Genomic DNA, 17,507 nt, shown 5'->3' with positions numbered 1-17,507 from the left:
AAAAACTAACAAAACCCCACATAAAACAAAGATTCCAAATCTAAACCATGACTCCATCTCAGCCAGCCACCTCACTACTAGCTATAGAGCCCGGGCTGGCTAGTGAGACCTTCAATGGCGGTGTTTCACAACGACCTTAGTGCTACTGAGATGAGATGAACTCTGCTATTGTTATTAAATGTCATTCTTAAATGCCAGGAATTTCTTTAGAGAAACTAAAATCTGCTATGGCTAGTAAAGGTGCTTAATCTTTCAAAACTCTTCTCTAATCCTTAAATATAGAATAGTCCCTAACCCGCAGTTTCTACTTCTACAGCCTCAGTTATCTCTAGACAACCAGGGTCAGAAAATATTAAATGGAAAATGACAGTAATAAGCAACCCACAATGTAAGCCACAGGAGTAGAACAAAGTTTCATATGTCCTATCCTACTCTGCCAAAGCCTCCTGCAGTTCTGCTCTATACTGTCTACGGCATGAAAAATCTCTTTGTTCAACACTTCTCCCCACTCTTTAGTCACCCAGTGCTGTCTGTTATCAGATCTCCTGCCACGATACCACAATGCTTACTTTCCAGTAGCATTTCCAGTGCCTCGAAAACACAAGAGCAGTGATCTGGCAATTAGTCACAATTGATAACTTCTTCTGTACTTAACTTACAAAGCAAACATTATCACAACTATACGTATATAGCCAGAGGGAACATATACAGCAGTTCCTAGATATTCTTGGGTTTGGGTCCAGGACCTGCTAAGGTACGAAATTCTTAGACACTCAAGTTCTTTCTACAAAACGACAGAGCTTAGCACATATCCTATATGGTCCTCTTGTAGGCTGCACATGCTACATAAACAGCTATTATTGTGTAGAAAATAAAATATTCAGTAACTCTAATTAAAATATACCACTGGTTTTATATTTTCAAGAAATTTCTTCTAATTCCTATCATTTCAGCTCTAAGAAGAAGCCCACAGTTCCCACTAAAGAAGCCCTTACCTTCCATACTGGTTCTCCAGTACTGTTTTTAACATGAGGCACATTAAAATTCAACATCCGCTTCAGAGCCACTGAAAATAAAGTTTATATCAGTTATTTATAGTAGGCTTTGGCTTTTTTCTCACCATACACAAAATGCATAAATGCTAACAAAACTGACTAAAATGATTGGATGTGTAAAAACTAGGGTCAGATCTTTAAGATAATTTCACCAACAGCCAACTGGCATCTGTTTGGGAGCTAAAAAACAAAACAAAACAAACAAAAAACAAAGCAAAACAAAACAAGGCACCCGTCCCAAAAGCTATGAGAACTAAACAGGACAAAGCACTTTAGTTAAGGTCTGGGGTATAGCTCAGGGGCATAGCACTTGCCCAGAACACATGAGTTTGATCCTTAACATTGTGGGAAACAAAAATGACAAAAACCCCATGCTCCTGAAAAAGTGTCTGTTTCCCCTGACAAACCCATAATGCCTTTTACACACAAGTCAAAAGAAAGTGCTTTATCATGATCTCACAGCAGCCTTAGTAGCTAACTGCTTACTGATGAAGAAAGCCTTTATAAAAACAAGACTATCTATGGCATGCTCAACTGTTTCAAATGGGGATTCATTACAGTAGGTCTATTTCTTGGTTACGAGTATATTTCACAGTCAATAAACCCACTGAAAGGTCACACAACTCCATTGCTCTATAGTCCTCGGGGAAAATGAGACTTCGTAATGTAAGAGGTAAGTGGGAACTGAAGTTGTCCACTCTGAGAACCCACAGCAGCCATGCTTGACAGGTTACAGTACCTTCTGCTCTTTCTTGCTCACTGTTTAAACCACAGTAGATTTAAAAAAAAAAAAGATTCCAAGGAAAATGAAAATCTGCTGTGTTGGCTGGTGCTACTTCTCTGTGTGTGCACGTGTCTGTGTGACTTTTTCCTTTTTCCAATACAGTCGTATTAAGTCAGTCTCAAGTTCCTTGTGTAGCTGCGGATGGCCTTGAACCTCTAATGTTCTTGCCTCTCCCTCCTAACTGCTGGGGTAACTGAGAGGCAAGCACTACCACAGCCCCTGGGTTTTATGTGGTGCAGAAGAGTGAACAGATGACGTCCTGCACACAGGCACTTGAAACTCAGACAGCCAAGCATTCAAGAAAATGTACAAATCAGGTGATTTAAGAGTGACTACCTTCAGCCGGGCGGTGGTGGCACACGCCTTTAATCCCAGCGCTTGGGAGGCGGAGGCAGGCAGATTTCTGAGTTCGAGGCCAGCCTGGTCTACAGAGTGAGTTCCAGGACAGCCAAGGCTACACAGAGAAACTTGAAAAAGAAACAAACAACAACAACAAAAAAGAGTGACTACTTTCAAACTTACTTTATTAATTGAATTGAGACAAGGTCTTACAGCTCTGGTTGCCTTGTAACTCACCATGTACACTAGAGTGTCCTCAAACTCACAGAGATCTGCTTTCCTCTGACTCCTGAATGCTATGATCAAAGACATGTGCCACCATGCCAGGCTACTTTGATTTTTAAACACGTGTGAACATTCAGTAATGTGGAATAATCTATAATTCAAACTACAAATATAGCACTATATAACACACAAACAAATACCTTATGGCCTATGCACCCATCAAAGAACTGATATTAAACGCAGGGTGAGGTGGGTAGGTGGTGACGCTGCTCAGCACTCTCCTTGGAAAGGCTGCAGTTCAACACACTCCGTCATCCACATCAGAACCTCGTTTAGATACTAAAATGCCTTGGATACGCAAGCCCCTAACATCTAATATACCTTTGATAATATTTTAAAACCTAAAATGGTATAGTATTTGCATATAATCTAGGGGAACTCCCTTAAATCATAGCAGATTAGCTGTTAATACCTAGACCAATGTAAATGACAGGTTGTTGTACTTCATTGTTAAGGAACAATGACAAGAAAAATGTCTGTACACATTTAGTAAAAACACATTTTACTTATAATCATTTTGATTTGCAATTGTCTGAATCCAGATAGAAAAGCCATAGATATAGAGAGCTAATTAAAGGAGGGTAGTTATGTGTGTACATAACCATTTTTATTTTTTACACTTATTGGGTGCGCCTGTGTGCATGCACTTATGTCATTCCACACATGTGAAGGCCATGAGACAATCTGTGGGAGTTGGTTCTTTTCTTCTCCCATGTGGGTCCTAGAGATCAAAGTCAGGCCATCAGTTTGGTGGCAAGCCCCTTTACCTGATGAGCCATGCAGCTAGCCCAACCTATATATTTTTTCCCTGAAAATACTGGCACTACAGTAATACACATCACTAACAACTTATGCTTACTTCTAAGAGTGCCAGAGGTTACAGACTTCTATAAATACACATGAATAGCACAAACACAGTGCTCCTGGACTGATTGCTTTCAGTGGTGCTCTCCTCCTATGACCAGGCACTAAAGACACGAGAAAACCCTGTTTCTAGAAGCGGATCATGTTCCTGACTCAATGACAAGCAGGAAGTACCCCAGCCTGGCTGCCCTGTAAGTTGGCATGTGGCATTCTCCAGAGTTAATAGACATTCACTCACGTTACCATGAAAGACCAGTCCCAGCAGGTAATCTCACATTGTTTTGGCTCAACTAGGAAAGCTTCTGCAACTCCAGGCCTCGGCTAACTTGTCAAAGATGTTTTGATGCAAGTGATTTTTAATGAAGCATAGAGCATATATTTAAAGAGTGATAAAAGTATGTAATTCTACTTGACTAGAGTTTAACACTCTAAAAAAATCACTGCTTCAACCGGGTGGTGGTGGCGCACGCCTTTAATCCCAGCGCTTGGGAGGCGGAGGCAGGCGGATTTCTGAGTTCGAGGCCAGCCTGGTCTACAGAGTGAGTTCCAGGACAGCCAGGGATACACAGAGAAACCCTGTCTCAGAAGAAACAAACAAACAAACAAACAAACAAAAAGATATTGTACCCAAACTTCTAAGAGAACCTGGGCTTCTGTTTGCTTGCAAATTAATTATCAAGCATTCTCAAATAATATTTGCTTTCCATATTTAAGTTATGCTAAATTACTAAAAATTACTAAATTACTTTTACTAAATTACCTACTGAGAAATGTAGAACTCAGTATGTTTTCTGTTAAGCATGCTACATTCAAATCTATCTTATATATATATTTTTAACACAAGGGAAGGAATCAGGCACAGTTCAAATTCTATTGCTATGTTGTATTGCTTGTAACCAATTATTTTTCATACAAATAAGCATAGGTTCAAGAGAATTAAAGTTCTTTATGGCTTATGGACGATTTCTATTCTCTTTGGGAGTTACTAGATAAGTAGTATATGTAAATCATTTTGATTTATACATATCACATTATATATGATATATGTATAGGTAATTATTCTGGGATCAATATACATACACTAAGTTTCTAGAGTTGTTTACTGAAAATAAGGAAAATCAGGTGTATCTCACATGGAAAAAAAAACCTAAAACCAAGGGAAGAAATATATATCTTTAAACTTTACTTTATAAATGGGTGTACAAATGTGCTTTACTTAAGATACAACTGTTCTATATTTTAAATTACTATCTGTGGAACAACTGAAAGGGGACGCAGTTAATTTGATTTGACATTCCGAAGTCTCTTCCAGCTTTATCACCTGGCATTTTCCATTAGCTTCTCCCAAAGGGTCCAAAGATGATGGCATAAAGTAAGGAGCTCGGAAAAGAATACTTAGATTTTGTAATCATGGCTCAAGTGTCAAAAACAGGTTTTAAAAAAAAAACCTAAAACTGAAAGTGAAAACCAAACCGACCTGGGAGACTTGAAATACGAACACAAACCTATAGACCTCGTTAAGTGACAAGACAGGAGAGAAAACACCAGCTGCCGGTCCTTGCCGTGATGGCCTTCTAAAACTCGGCAATTAAAAAATAAGTAGCTAGCACTGTAGCAAGCAGCCTGTGGTAACAGGCAAAGGCTGTGAAGCTTACAGGCATCTCTTCCCCACAACCTCAAAACGCAGCAGCTCTCAAAGCTCAACTCCGAGCTGTACGAACAACTCAGAGATGATGACAGGCCGCTGCTGAGGCACTCACTGCAGAGAAGGAAATACCGAGTACCTGTTTGCCTCTCCCGAATGCTGGCCGTGGCCGCCATCTTGCTTCCCACCATCCACTGCCCGGCTGGCACTGGGAGCCCGAAGATGACGTGGCCCTACCTCCCGCGCCGGAAGCAGAACCAGGAGGCGGGCCATGGGGCAGCCGACCTGCCTCCCCGGTCCCAGCCCTCGCCTTTCGTCGCAGACATTGGTGTTTCCCGATTTCCCAGCAGCGTTTCCAACCAATCGGGGCGAGCCTCCGGACGTCGCTACTCTTAAACCGCTTCTCAGGGCATGGGCGTGGTGGAGCGCTTACAACCTAATTGATAGTGCACTTCTCATGAAGTTTAAATCCTCATAAAAATTACAAGGCCAAATGAGACACCAGAAATTGCGTTTTCTTGATTTCCATAATAGTAGTGTCCCTTCCCTCTTTCCTCTGGGAAAAAAAAAAAAAAAACTACAAGCGTGGTAATTTATTCGGTCTGATCTCTTCAGGAAAATGACCTAGCTTAGGGCTTTGGCCTGCTGGGGTATAAAATCACAGAAAAGCCAAATGGCAGAATTTCCTCTCAGTAGTGCAAATTAAAAAAACAAATGATTGTGAGCAGAATCCGGATGATCACAGACTGGTTTGGTACATTTAAAGCCCTGTGGTTATGAAATAAATCTCACATCGACCATTTTCATAATAGATTTTATTAATGTCAAAATATATACAATGACAACTTATTACCAACCAATGAACCCACCGATGACACTGCATTACGGGTTAATTCTCAGGCAGTCAGATTCTGAAATGAAATCATACTTTCAAAAATTTGGCTTTCAAAATTATACAAATAATTTATCTTATTTTTTAAAATCAAGATTGCTTTTTTTTTTTACAATAAAAACATATTTGACAGATGTAGATACCTATTTTTATAAAGTTACAACAGGTTATCTATAACTACCAGTTTGTAGGGGAAGAAGTATCTCAATTCTGGTGTCCATGGACTCTTGAGCAGAATGGCTTTCCCACCTTCCAATGAGTTTAATCTTACTCACCTGAGCAGTCCCACTTTTAAGTACAAATTTGTCATTTGACCATTTCAGTTCCATACTAACTCCTTCCAAGACTATAAGGCACATTATCATAAAATACTAAGACAATGCTAACATTTATACAGTGTGCATGTATGCGTATTTCTGTCCAATGGTGTGTAATGTGGGGAATAAACAAAGATATATTCATCAGAAGAGTAACTATATAGAACAGTCCTGCAAAGCTATGACCAAGAATGATATTAATGTTGAGTATTAGAATAAAAATCATGACTTCAGAGTTAAATTTATTATAGTGGTTTAACTCCAGATGTTTTGGTTTAAATAATTGAACATCAGGGGATAGTTTTATCTTAGAAAATTTGCTGAGAACTGTTTCTTGAGTTCAAAGAGCTCTCAGAGGAGAAGAGTAAAGGATTTTGGATCTTACCCACTTTAATAACATCAGCCTCATAACTTGTTTAAGACAATCCTGGAAATAGGGAAGGGGTTAAGTATGAGGCAATAAGGGGAGTGGGTATGACCAAAGCTCATTACACACATGTATGCATATATGTGTCATGACAGCCTTTGTTTTAAACAATTATATACTAATAAAAAGGAAAAGAAACACATCTGCATTAAAAGACCACCCCATCCTTATTAGATGCCTGACATGCATCTAGAGAAATGCAAGCAGAGAACACTTCAACTGAGAAAATGGCTCCATGAAACCAGGAAGTAAGCAACCTTGAAAGGCATTTTCTTAATTAGTGGCGAATGGGAAGGGCCCAGCCCGTGTGCAGTGCCACCCTGGACTAGTGGCCTTGGCTTCTGTAAGAAAGCAAATGAGCAAGCCAGGGAAAGCAAGGCAGTAGGCAGCAATCACTTTGTATCAACCCCCACCGGCAGGCTCCTGCCTTGACTTCCTTCCTTGAGGAACAGTGCTATGGAAGGGAGCAAAATAAACCCTTTCTGTCCCAAGCTGCTTTTGGTCAGTTTCATCACAGCAATAGTAATCCTAACTAAGATAGATTCCCAACACATTTATTTAGTTTATATGAGCACTTCACAACTTCACATTTTAGTGGAATAAAAACATTTACTTAGAAATGTTATTGTTAAGTGTTCATGCTTTTTTTTTTTTTAAATGTTTTGGTCATGCTTTAAAATTAAACCCAAGGCCTTCCACATACTAGCTAGGCAAACCATTCTACCACCACGCCTAATCCCCAGCAGTATGTGTTTTGATACATTTTAAACAGGCCGACTTATAAACTACTTCTACACACAGATTCTAATACACAGTGGGTAGTGGAGTATATATGAAGGTGGTCAAAAATAGAACTTGAAAACTGGGTCTCTTTTAAGGACTACAAAATTTCCCAAGTTACAGGTAATATAAATTCAAGTAATTCATCATTAAATGTGTGTGTAATGATTTATACTGCATTACCTGAAGCACAACAAATATGTAATAGTAACCGTGTTTTATCAACAGGGTCTAGTTCTTACCATTTTCGTATGACTAAACACTAAAGCAAAGTCACCATTATACACCCCTTTACAAACACTGAATGTGCAAGTTCCAAAAGCTTCCAATATAATTAGGGGGAAACATAAATGCAGACAGAGACCACACTAGTTCTGGCTTTTTACTTAACCAAACATAAAACTGTTCCTTCATAATTTTGAAACTAAGTATGTTAATGTAAGAACTATACTATAAAACACAATAGGAACAATTACAAGCATGACACAGTAACACGGCAGTTTCTCTGATAAGCCTCAAGTGTATATAGACTGATCTAGAGACCATGCAAAACAGCTTCGAACCAGAAGACATCTTGAAATCTGATGCTTCACTTGAAGTAAGTATCCTGTTAATATTTAGACCATCTCACCAATGCCACTGTCTTACATACAGAGTAAGTGGAATAAAATCACTTGTAGCCAGCCAGTCCAAGGCTCCATAATCCCACCCTGTTTTATGAAGGCTGTGTTCGCTTTATCTTAGGGGAAAACAAAAAACAAACAAACAAAAACCCCTCAAACTAAAAGCTAAAAAATAGCATTTTGGAGTTGTATGGATGTAACAGCCTTTAAAACTCTGTAGGAATTAAACATTTTGCACATATCTCAGGACTGAACTCATGACCTTTAGAAGGGCAGACGGTGCTCTTAACCACTGAGCCATCTCCCCAGCTGGAATTAAACCGGTTAAAACATAAAGATCCAACTTATCAACACACTTGAAATAAAAGGTGTCTATTAAGTTTGAGATTTAAATTATTCATGATGGCCCACTTAATTACTTTTGAAACATCCAGCAAAATTTAACACAAGATAAAAAAATGCTTTCTTGCTAAATGCTCAAGATAAAGAGAAACTATTAGTTCTGTTAAGTACAACTTGGAAGGTTCTGATGTAACCAAGAAAATGGCACTATGATGACAACTGAGTTTTCCTTTGGCATTAAGAAGGGCACTGTCAATACCAAGTCAATCCTGTTGTTTAAGGGATCTAAGTCCCTTTTAAATCTTGTGTTTCTTAGGAGTAACAATACATGACCAACAGATAACACATACTTTGTGTTAGTGTGAAGACACTACCGTGAGTGGGTCATGTCCTTATTTCTTTCTTTACTGAGCAGGGTATCCTGTAGGCCAGGACGGTTTTAAATTTGCGTTATCACTCCTGATCCTCTTGCCTTAGTCTCTCGGGGCATGGATTACAGGAGAGTGATGTCATGCCTTGAAATGAGACTGTACATATCTTGATTTTATTACATGGTTTTTTGTTACTCTTGACAGCATTCATATACTCAAAAAATAAACATTGCTAGGCACATTGATATACGTCATAATCCCAGCACCTAAGTGACTAAGGCAGGAAGATTACAAATTTAGAACAGTTGGGCTCTATAGAAAGACCCTGTCATAACACAATAAAAATTGAAAAATAAATAGTTTATAAAGAATATACAAAATACATTATTTATCTCTATGTGGCAAAATTAGAGTATTTCTTTTAACTTGTAGTTTTAAATTATAATTCATTCATTGATTATACAATGTATATCTTTTGAAAGCAAAAGAAGGTAACTATAGAATGCTATGGTGAGATCTTACCAATCATACAACAATCTTAGTAATAAATAGCAGTTATGGCGAGAAACCATGATAGTCCAGACACTCTTCAGACACCTAGATGGTTTCAAGCATGAGACATTCTGACTACAAAAGAACATAAACAGTCTGTACTTTCTAAGGGATTTTCAAGCACACCTGAAAATCCCTCAGCCATGATTTTAAGCTTAAGGAGGACACATAGGTTCTAGAGATATTTGTAAAGCCTTACTTTTAATAGACTATTTCCAATCAGTCATTTAATTGATATATCGGTCACTTAATTGCAAAACATTAAAAAAGTATCTCTGATTTATGAGGTGACTTAGCCAACTTTTCTATTTATTGCTTTAATTTGACAGCTTGTTCTACATAGCTAAGTTCCAAGACAACCAGGACTATGTAGAGAAAAACAAACAAAAAAACAAAAAACAAAAAAACCCCACAAACAGTAAAGGAGAACAAACAAAACAAAACAAATCTGATAGCTGCACAAAACTAGAGTGTCATCCTAAAAAAATATTTCTAATTTTAAAAAAATCGAGAAAACAGATTTTCATAGGTCATGCTAATATAGCTGAGCACCTGTACAGCTGAACAGTTTGTACAACCATTCTAAAAATATATGAAGTTATCAAGAAAGCACAGTAATAGAAAATATTCATATTGGTTACGAAGGCAGCACAGTAATAGAAAGCTATCACCAAACATGACTAGAAGGCCTTAACCAAACCTTCAGTGGTTTGGAAGCCAAACCATCCCTTTATGAGAAAGTTATAAATTTTGTTGCACCAAGAAGCTGGCCAGAATGTTCAAAAGTGATGATTAATAAAAATAGGTATCAATAGCAGCCTTTAAATAAGCATTTCTTCATTAGAAGAAGCATTCAATGTCCGAGGTCGTGTGTGAGACCTGTCTTCCTTTTCTAGTCTTAGAGTGTCTCTTATGGCGAAATCCATATTTGCTTGGAACTCTTCATATGTGTTGGTGGCTGGTAGAACTAAATGGTTTCTATATTTGTCTGCAACAGGAAAATCCACATGTAGACATTCAACTGACAGAGAGGGTTTAAATCCAGTTGGTGGGACGGAGCTACAACCAGTTGCAAAGAAAAGAATGTCTTCCATTGTTGTTGTACATTTACCATCTGAAAAGTCAGCAGTTAAACAGGAAAGATAATTAAATCCATGGAACATACACTTTCAAAGACTACTGCTAACTAGACTGAGATTTCTGAAGTGACAGATTCTGACATTCATCTAGCACAAACGAAGACACAAAGTGTGCTAAAGGGTACATCCAATATGCAAATCAATGTAGGACTCAAAAGAAAAATCAAGGTCTACCCATCTATTGTTAACTTCTTTTAAGTAATCACTAATATGATAGCTTAATAAATGCAGAATGGTAAAAACCAAAAACTTATAGGAAAACTTGAAAGTAAAAATTCTTTTATAAAATGAGTATAGGTAATGTTTATTAACAAATACTCTTGTTACCATGAGTAGAGTTGATATAGACTAATTCAGTGACTTTAAGCTGAAATAGATGGGACAGAGATTAGCTTCAGGACTGCTCGACGCTATTATGACCACCCATATTTAAAGTTTTAGTTTCCTTTTAATAAGAAAAATGTTCGCATCTTAAACCACATGTGTTGTATTTATGATATAAGTGTACTGTACTGGCTATTTTTGTGTCAACTTGACACAGCTGGAGTTATCACAGAGAAAGGAGCTTCAGTTGAGGAAATGCCTCCATGAGATCCAACTGTAAGGCATTTTCTCAATTAGTGATCAAGGGGGAAAGGCCCCTTGTGGGTGGGACCATCCCTGGGCTGGTAGTCTTGGGTTCTATAAGAGAGTAGGCTGAGCAAGCCAGAGGAGGCAAGCCAGTAAAGAACATCCCTCCATGGCCTCTGCATCAGCTCCTGCTTTCTGACCTGCTTGAGTTCCAGTCCTGACTTCCTTTGGTGATGAACAGCGGTATGGAAGTGTAAGCCGAATAAACCCTTTCTTCCCCAACTTGCTTCTTGGTCATGATGTTTGTACAGGAATAGAAACCCTGACTAAGACATGTACTGAGTAACTTTCCTCATCACTTTTATGCTTGTTTCCTCTGTAAATACATGTAAACGATAAAAAACATACTGAAAAAAAACTTCACATACCCTCTATAGCCTTTAAGTAACTGTTCCAAAACCTCAAAGTCTGTACGTCCGCTAACGTGTGAATTGTGAACAGGTCACTGAGGCTTTTTGCAGAGAGATTCTCAGGTTTATGACATAGGATCTTATAAAATGCTTCTGGGTAAGTTTGAATTTTCTCTAAAACACCAAGCGTTTCCAGACCCTGTTTAAAACTTGAAGAGAGAAATAAGGCAACATACATACAAATTTACCTGGCTTTTTTTTTTTTTTAAAGATGCATTAATTTATTATGTACACAGTGTTGGGCCTGAATATTCCTTGCACACCAAAAGAGAGCACCAAATCTCATTACAGATGGTTGTGGGCCACCATATGGTTGGCTGCTGGGAATAGAACTGAGGACTTCTGAACGAGCAGTCAGTGCTCTTTACCTCTGGGCCTTCTCTCCAGTCCTTACCTGGCATTTTATAAATAGCCAATTAAAACAAAAACCAAGACAGCCCAAGAAGAACTATTACATGCCTTTAGATGAGATAAGATACTAGGATATACTTTCAAATCAACAAGCAACTGGATTAATAATTAATGAAAAGAATCACTTGCCTTTCTAGATTTAAAATTGTATTTTATTGAAAGTAGTAAGTACTATATTGCATGACTGGATAAACTTCCTATACATGGTTACTAAATGAAATACTAGGGCCGGGCAGTGGTGGCACATACCTTTAATCCCAGCACTTGGGAGGCAGAGCTAGCCTCCCAAGGTCTACAGAATGAGTTCCAGGACAGCCAGGGCTATACAGAGAAACCTGGTCTCAAAAAACCAAAAAAGAAGAAGAAAGAAGAAGAAGAAGGAAGAAGAAGGAAGAAGAAGGAAGAAGAAAGAAGAAAGAAAGAAGAAAGAAGAAGAAAGAAAAAGGAAGGAGAAAGGAGAAAGGAGAAAGGAGAAAGGAGAAAGGAGAAGAAGAAGAAGAAGAAGAAGAAGAAGAAGAAGAAGAAGAAGAAGAAGAAGAAGAAGAAGAAGAAGAAGAGAAGGAAGGGAGGGAGGAAGGAAGGAAGGAAGGAAGGAATCCTAAGGATAAGTCCCTTAAGTATGGTGGCTCAGAGGTCTGTAAAACAGAGGTAACTGCCAGTGCTCTTGGTTGCCCACCAAACTATATGTTAAAACCCTACATTGTGTGCATACATCATGAACTTTGATTGCAAGAAACACAGGTAGAGTGTGGGGAATTGCAGGCTGGTCTCCAGTCGAGCTGAGGTCTGAACCCCGATGGTCATGATTCACCTTCATCACATGGTAGGCATTTCTTCATGCTCCTGGAACTCTGGCCGTTGCCTAAGGTACCACCTCCCACAGCCCCCACAAGAGAAGCATGGTCAGTAGTCATGTAAGCAATGGCCCAAGTTTCTGACCTTCAGGCTAAACTCCTCCCCAGTTACCTAGCAACAGTGGAGACCATAAAAGGGGCTGTTCAGCCCCCACCTCACTCTTACTCTCTTACTCCTTTGTTCCTTTACCTCTCACTTCTCTCTCCTCTTCCCTCTCTTTGTCTTCTCCTCTTCTCTCCTCCTCCTCCTTCTTCTCTCTCTCTCCCCCTTCTCTCTTTCCCCTGCATTTCTACAATAAAGCTCTTAAACCATAGAGAGTCTCTGCTCCATCAAGATCTGCTGCACACTCTGGTCAGTGTTGGGAACCTCTCCCCTATTCCCTCTCTCCTATACCCCTGGGGCTACAGAAGTTTTGTCTATGTGACTACTGACCATGCTTCTCTTGTGGGGGCTGTGGGAGGTGGTGGTACCTTAGGCAAGGGCCAGAGTTCCAGGAGCACAAGGGAGCGCCTACAATGTCATGAAGGTGAATTATGACCATCGGGGTTCAGACCTCAGCTCGACTGGAGACCAGTCTGCAATTCCCCACAGTAGAGGGGCTGACAAGATGGCTCCGTGGGTAAGATCACTGATTGCTCTTCTGAAAGTCCTGAATTCAAATCCCAGCAACCACATTACGGCTGAACCCGTAATGAGATATGATGTCCTCTTCTGGAGAATCTGAAGACAGCTATAGTGTACTTACTTATAATAATAAATAAATATTTTAAAAAAGGAAGTAATTAAGAAGTAGCAATGAACTAAGTTTGAGGTTGTGGTCAGCACAACATGAGGAACTGTGTTACAGGATTGGAACATTAGGAAGGTTAAGAACCTTGGCCCATAATTCAACATTATCCTTAAGTATGAGGACTGACTTGGGATTATTGACCAGATATGACAGCATATATCTGTCATTTCTGCACTTGGGAAGTAGAAAAGGCATAACACAGCTCAAAGTCATCCTTAGCTATGTAAACACTTGGAAGACAGCCTGGGCCTTAAAGAAAAAAAGTAAAAGCCAAATGTATTTGGTTCCTATTTACCCAACAGATGACAGGTGTGCAATACTGATTATATGAATGAGTAGACACAGTAGTTCAAATGGTTACAAAAGTGAGTTCTCATTAGGAAAAAGATTACTAATTGAAGTGCTGATTGTCTGCCCCTGAGGAACCCGTTCCTGTAATCTGGACAGAATTAAAGCAGGGCTCATTCAGGAGAGGTTAACATTTTAAATAGCATTAACATTCCCTGAAATTAAACATTTATATTTATTACCAAATAAATAAGTAATTTTATAGAATCTTTAACATAGAAATAGGCAACTTACCTCTCAAAAGGTGCCTTGACTCTATTAATTACATGGTAGAAAAGGATGTCTTTTACCAACATGAATTTATCACTTAATGATGTTGTAAGTCTTAAACATCCACTGACCTCTAAGTAGTTATAGTGTTGTTTTATTACTGAATTTAAAATGTTTAAATCAGTTGCAGAATCTATCTGTAACAGGAAAAATATACTCATGTTACCCATTTATTCTCAGCGATTGCTGCAATTCAAATGATAACACATTTTATATTCAATTTTTATAAAATTCTTTAAAAATTTTTTTTATGTGTGTATGGCATGTGCTTGTTGTGAGTGCAGGCGCCTGTAGAGGATATGGAGCTACAAATGGCTGGGAGCTGCCTGCCATGCATGCATGCTGTGATCTAATTTGGATCTTCTGACAAAAGCAGTAGCATCTTTCTTGAGACAGAGTCTTTACTACACAGTCTCTTGTCAGGCCTAGCACTCTCTCTGCAGACCAGGCTGACCATGACCTGCAGGATCCACCTGTTTCTGCCAGCTAGGCTCTGGGATGAAAGGCATGCAGCACCACCCCAGGTGACTCACTAGATGCACTCTTAACTATGGAGCCATATCTCCAGTCCTATACTTAATTCTTTAGTAAAACAGGGTAGAATAAAATTATGCCAAGAAATATAAGAGATGTCCATTTTCCATCCTAGAAACCACATGATGAAAAAAGAAAACCAATTCCCACAGGTCCCCCCTCTGGCATCCTGGCATCTACATACACACTGAGGCATGAACACTTACCACATCCAGCAAATCCTGCAGACTATTAATTTGCTAGTCCCCACTCTAAAATCTAGCATGCTCACCTCTATCTTGGCTTTTATGTTACTTTTTGGGTTGTTTTTTTTTTAAAGTTTTATTTATTTATTATATATAAGTATACTGTAGCTGTTTTCAGACACACCAGAAGAAGGCATCAGATCTCATTATGGATGGTTGTGAGCCACCATGTGGTTGCTGAGATTTGAACTCAGGACTTCAGAAGAGCAGTCAGTGCTCTTAACTGCTGAACCCTCTCGCCAGCCCCTATTGTTGTTAAAACAGGTCTCGCTATGCAGTCTAGGTTACCCTTGAAGCCTTAAATTGGTGACATTTATACAGGTGTGTTCAATCATGCCCACCTATATTGGTTTCTGAAATGGTTCTGAACTCTTTTGGGTACATATTACAGATCTATCACTTATACTAAAATACAACTAGAATGTAATTTATATTTTAAGGAGCGGGTATATTTCTTACCTTGATTATAATCTGTGCAACATCAATGTCTGATACATCATCCAAAGTTGGTAGAACATTTTCTGGTCCATAAGCAAGGCACTTAAACAAGGTTTCAGACAAGAAACCAGGTGAAGGACCACCATGAACTAAAGAAATGGCAAGCATTTTGCCAACTTCATAGTAAAGATTTTCTTTCACAGCTGTAAATACAGATAAAAATAAACTATAAAGGACAATTTAAAATAAAGACATATATAGCTAGAAAGAAACTTAAAAATGGAAACATTTGTAAAATAACCATAAGAAGCTACCATCCTGTATATCGACCTTTCCTAGAAATCTATTTGAAAACATCCCACTTGGTTAGAAATAACCTAATGTAGAACGAAATGTAAATCTCTGGGAAAAGAAACTATGACCAGGGGCTGGAGTTACGACACTTGCACAAGTCATGGATTCTGTTCCCAGCCCCCACACAGTAGCTCCCAAACATCTGTAACTCCAATTCCAGGGAGATCTGCTGTACTTTTCTGACCTCTGCAGGCACCAGGCACATGAGTGGTGCATACATATACAGGCAAACAAAACACTCATTCACACGAGATAACCTTTGAAACTGTGATTATAATTAATTGTATCTCGTTAAGTGTACATCCCCTGGCTTACTTTGGTCTGTTATTGAGGAAATATACACATAATTGGATTCCTATTTTTCCCAAGCACTATATTGTAAAATTTTCTAAATTTATTCAAAACAGGTTTACACCACAGCTATTAGATGATTAGACTAGAATGCATCCTTTCCTCCTGGTTTTCCAGGTTCGGTGACCTACTTAATTGTCAGACATGTAACCACCAGCAGCTTACATATGTTGGCTCAATCACTTATAGGATCTGAGCAGATCCATTCATACACACGGTATTAGTGAATCAAAGCATATGAACATTTTTAAGGTTGTTGCTATATATTATCTTACAAAAGCGGAGATTTACTCAACACTAAATGCTACCATACCACACTCATAACTTTAAATACTTAAAAAACGGTTATTAAAAATGTTTATCAGTAACTCTGATGGGCAAGAAAGCTATATAAATGTCATTTTATAATTATACTAGTTCTTCAAAACAATAAGTAACATTTAGAATATTATATCTTCATTAACAATCTTATTTGCAGCTAGATTTTCTAGCTGATTAAAAAAAAAACCTATATGAGGGAGGGTAATTCATCATGGAAGTGAGAGCCACTAGATGGCTAGAGAGACTTAAGTTCAGGTTTCATAGCTGCATTCCTGTGCTTTACTCACTGTGCCGGAGTTACCTTGAGTAACAACTCAGTATCTGGGAAGGCATTATTGGGGTAGAACTAAGTTGTTTATAAATAGAAAAAAATTATGCTTCGGGCAATAAGACAAAGGAAGAAATTAAAATGTAATAAATCTCCTTATTCTTTTTCAATTTCCTTGTAACAAAAAAACTCCTAAGAAGAAACACCATTATCCATTGTTCTCAAGTGTTTATTCAACCAAAATAGATCATTACCTAAAGATAGAAAGGCACATATGAAATTGTTAAAAGAAAGCCCTGTACACCAAGTCCATGTAAAAGTGTTAACTCCAGAGCAGTAGCCCCACACTAGCCTCTCATTCCTGAGACTTAGTGCATTTAAAAAAGATAGATATAAATCATAAAACAAACTTAACATAAGGTCCATGTTGTAAAAAAAACACCAAGTGCTTAATTACAGTGAACATGCCTTCAATCCCACTTGTGAGGCAGAGGTAGGCTGTCTCTTAAGTTCAAGACCAGCCTGGTCTACAGAGCAAGTTCCAGGTCAGCCAAGGCTATACAGGGAAACCCTGTCTCAAAAATCTTAAGAATGAATAAAAAGAGCCCAAATAACTATCCATTTCACATGGTGATGTGAGTCAAATGAAATTCAAGAAAATACAAATCTAAATAAACATTTAATTATGAAATCATTGAGCATACGGCTATAGTACAGATATAAGAATTATGTTTTGATTCCAAGTCTGCATAACTAAACCTTGTGTGTGCATGTATATAAAAGAGTTCAGGTGCCCAAGGAGGGCCCAGCTGTTGGATGCCCTGAAGCTGGAGCTGTGAGCTCCTTACTGTGGGCACTGCAAATGGA

At 38.5% G+C, this 17,507-nt stretch overlaps 2 protein-coding genes across 5 annotated transcripts in view; both read right to left on the bottom strand.

The window, feature by feature from the left end:
* Scfd1 (sec1 family domain containing 1) overlaps nt 1-5,209 on the bottom strand; it is a 66,963-nt gene extending 61,754 nt beyond the window's left edge. For both annotated transcript variants that reach the window (XM_021178899.2, XM_021178900.3), the window contains exons 1-2: nt 5,112-5,209; nt 996-1,066 (exon numbers count right to left, since the gene is read on the bottom strand). In XM_021178899.2, coding sequence (XP_021034558.1) covers nt 996-1,066; nt 5,112-5,163 — 123 coding nt within the window. In that variant the 5' untranslated portion in view covers nt 5,164-5,209. The remainder of the gene's footprint in view (nt 1-995; nt 1,067-5,111) is intronic.
* Nucleotides 5,210-5,779: 570 nt separating this feature from the next.
* The window catches only part of G2e3 (G2/M-phase specific E3 ubiquitin protein ligase), a 36,258-nt gene continuing 24,530 nt past the window's right edge, over nt 5,780-17,507 (bottom strand). For all 3 annotated transcript variants that reach the window (XM_021178958.3, XM_021178960.3, XM_021178959.3), the window contains 4 exons: nt 15,368-15,549; nt 14,094-14,266; nt 11,414-11,604; nt 5,780-10,390 (listed from right to left, as the gene is read on the bottom strand). In XM_021178958.3, the coding sequence (XP_021034617.1) occupies nt 10,098-10,390; nt 11,414-11,604; nt 14,094-14,266; nt 15,368-15,549 (839 nt within the window). In that variant the 3' untranslated portion in view covers nt 5,780-10,097. The remainder of the gene's footprint in view (nt 10,391-11,413; nt 11,605-14,093; nt 14,267-15,367; nt 15,550-17,507) is intronic.

This window comes from Mus caroli, unplaced genomic scaffold (genome assembly GCF_978045245.1).
Source record: "Mus caroli unplaced genomic scaffold, Mus_caroli_1 scaffold_14, whole genome shotgun sequence".
In the NCBI taxonomy this organism is placed as follows: domain Eukaryota; kingdom Metazoa; phylum Chordata; class Mammalia; order Rodentia; family Muridae; genus Mus; species Mus caroli.
Note: the sequence above shows the minus strand (reverse complement) of the source record. Positions and strands in the feature narration are given on the sequence as shown.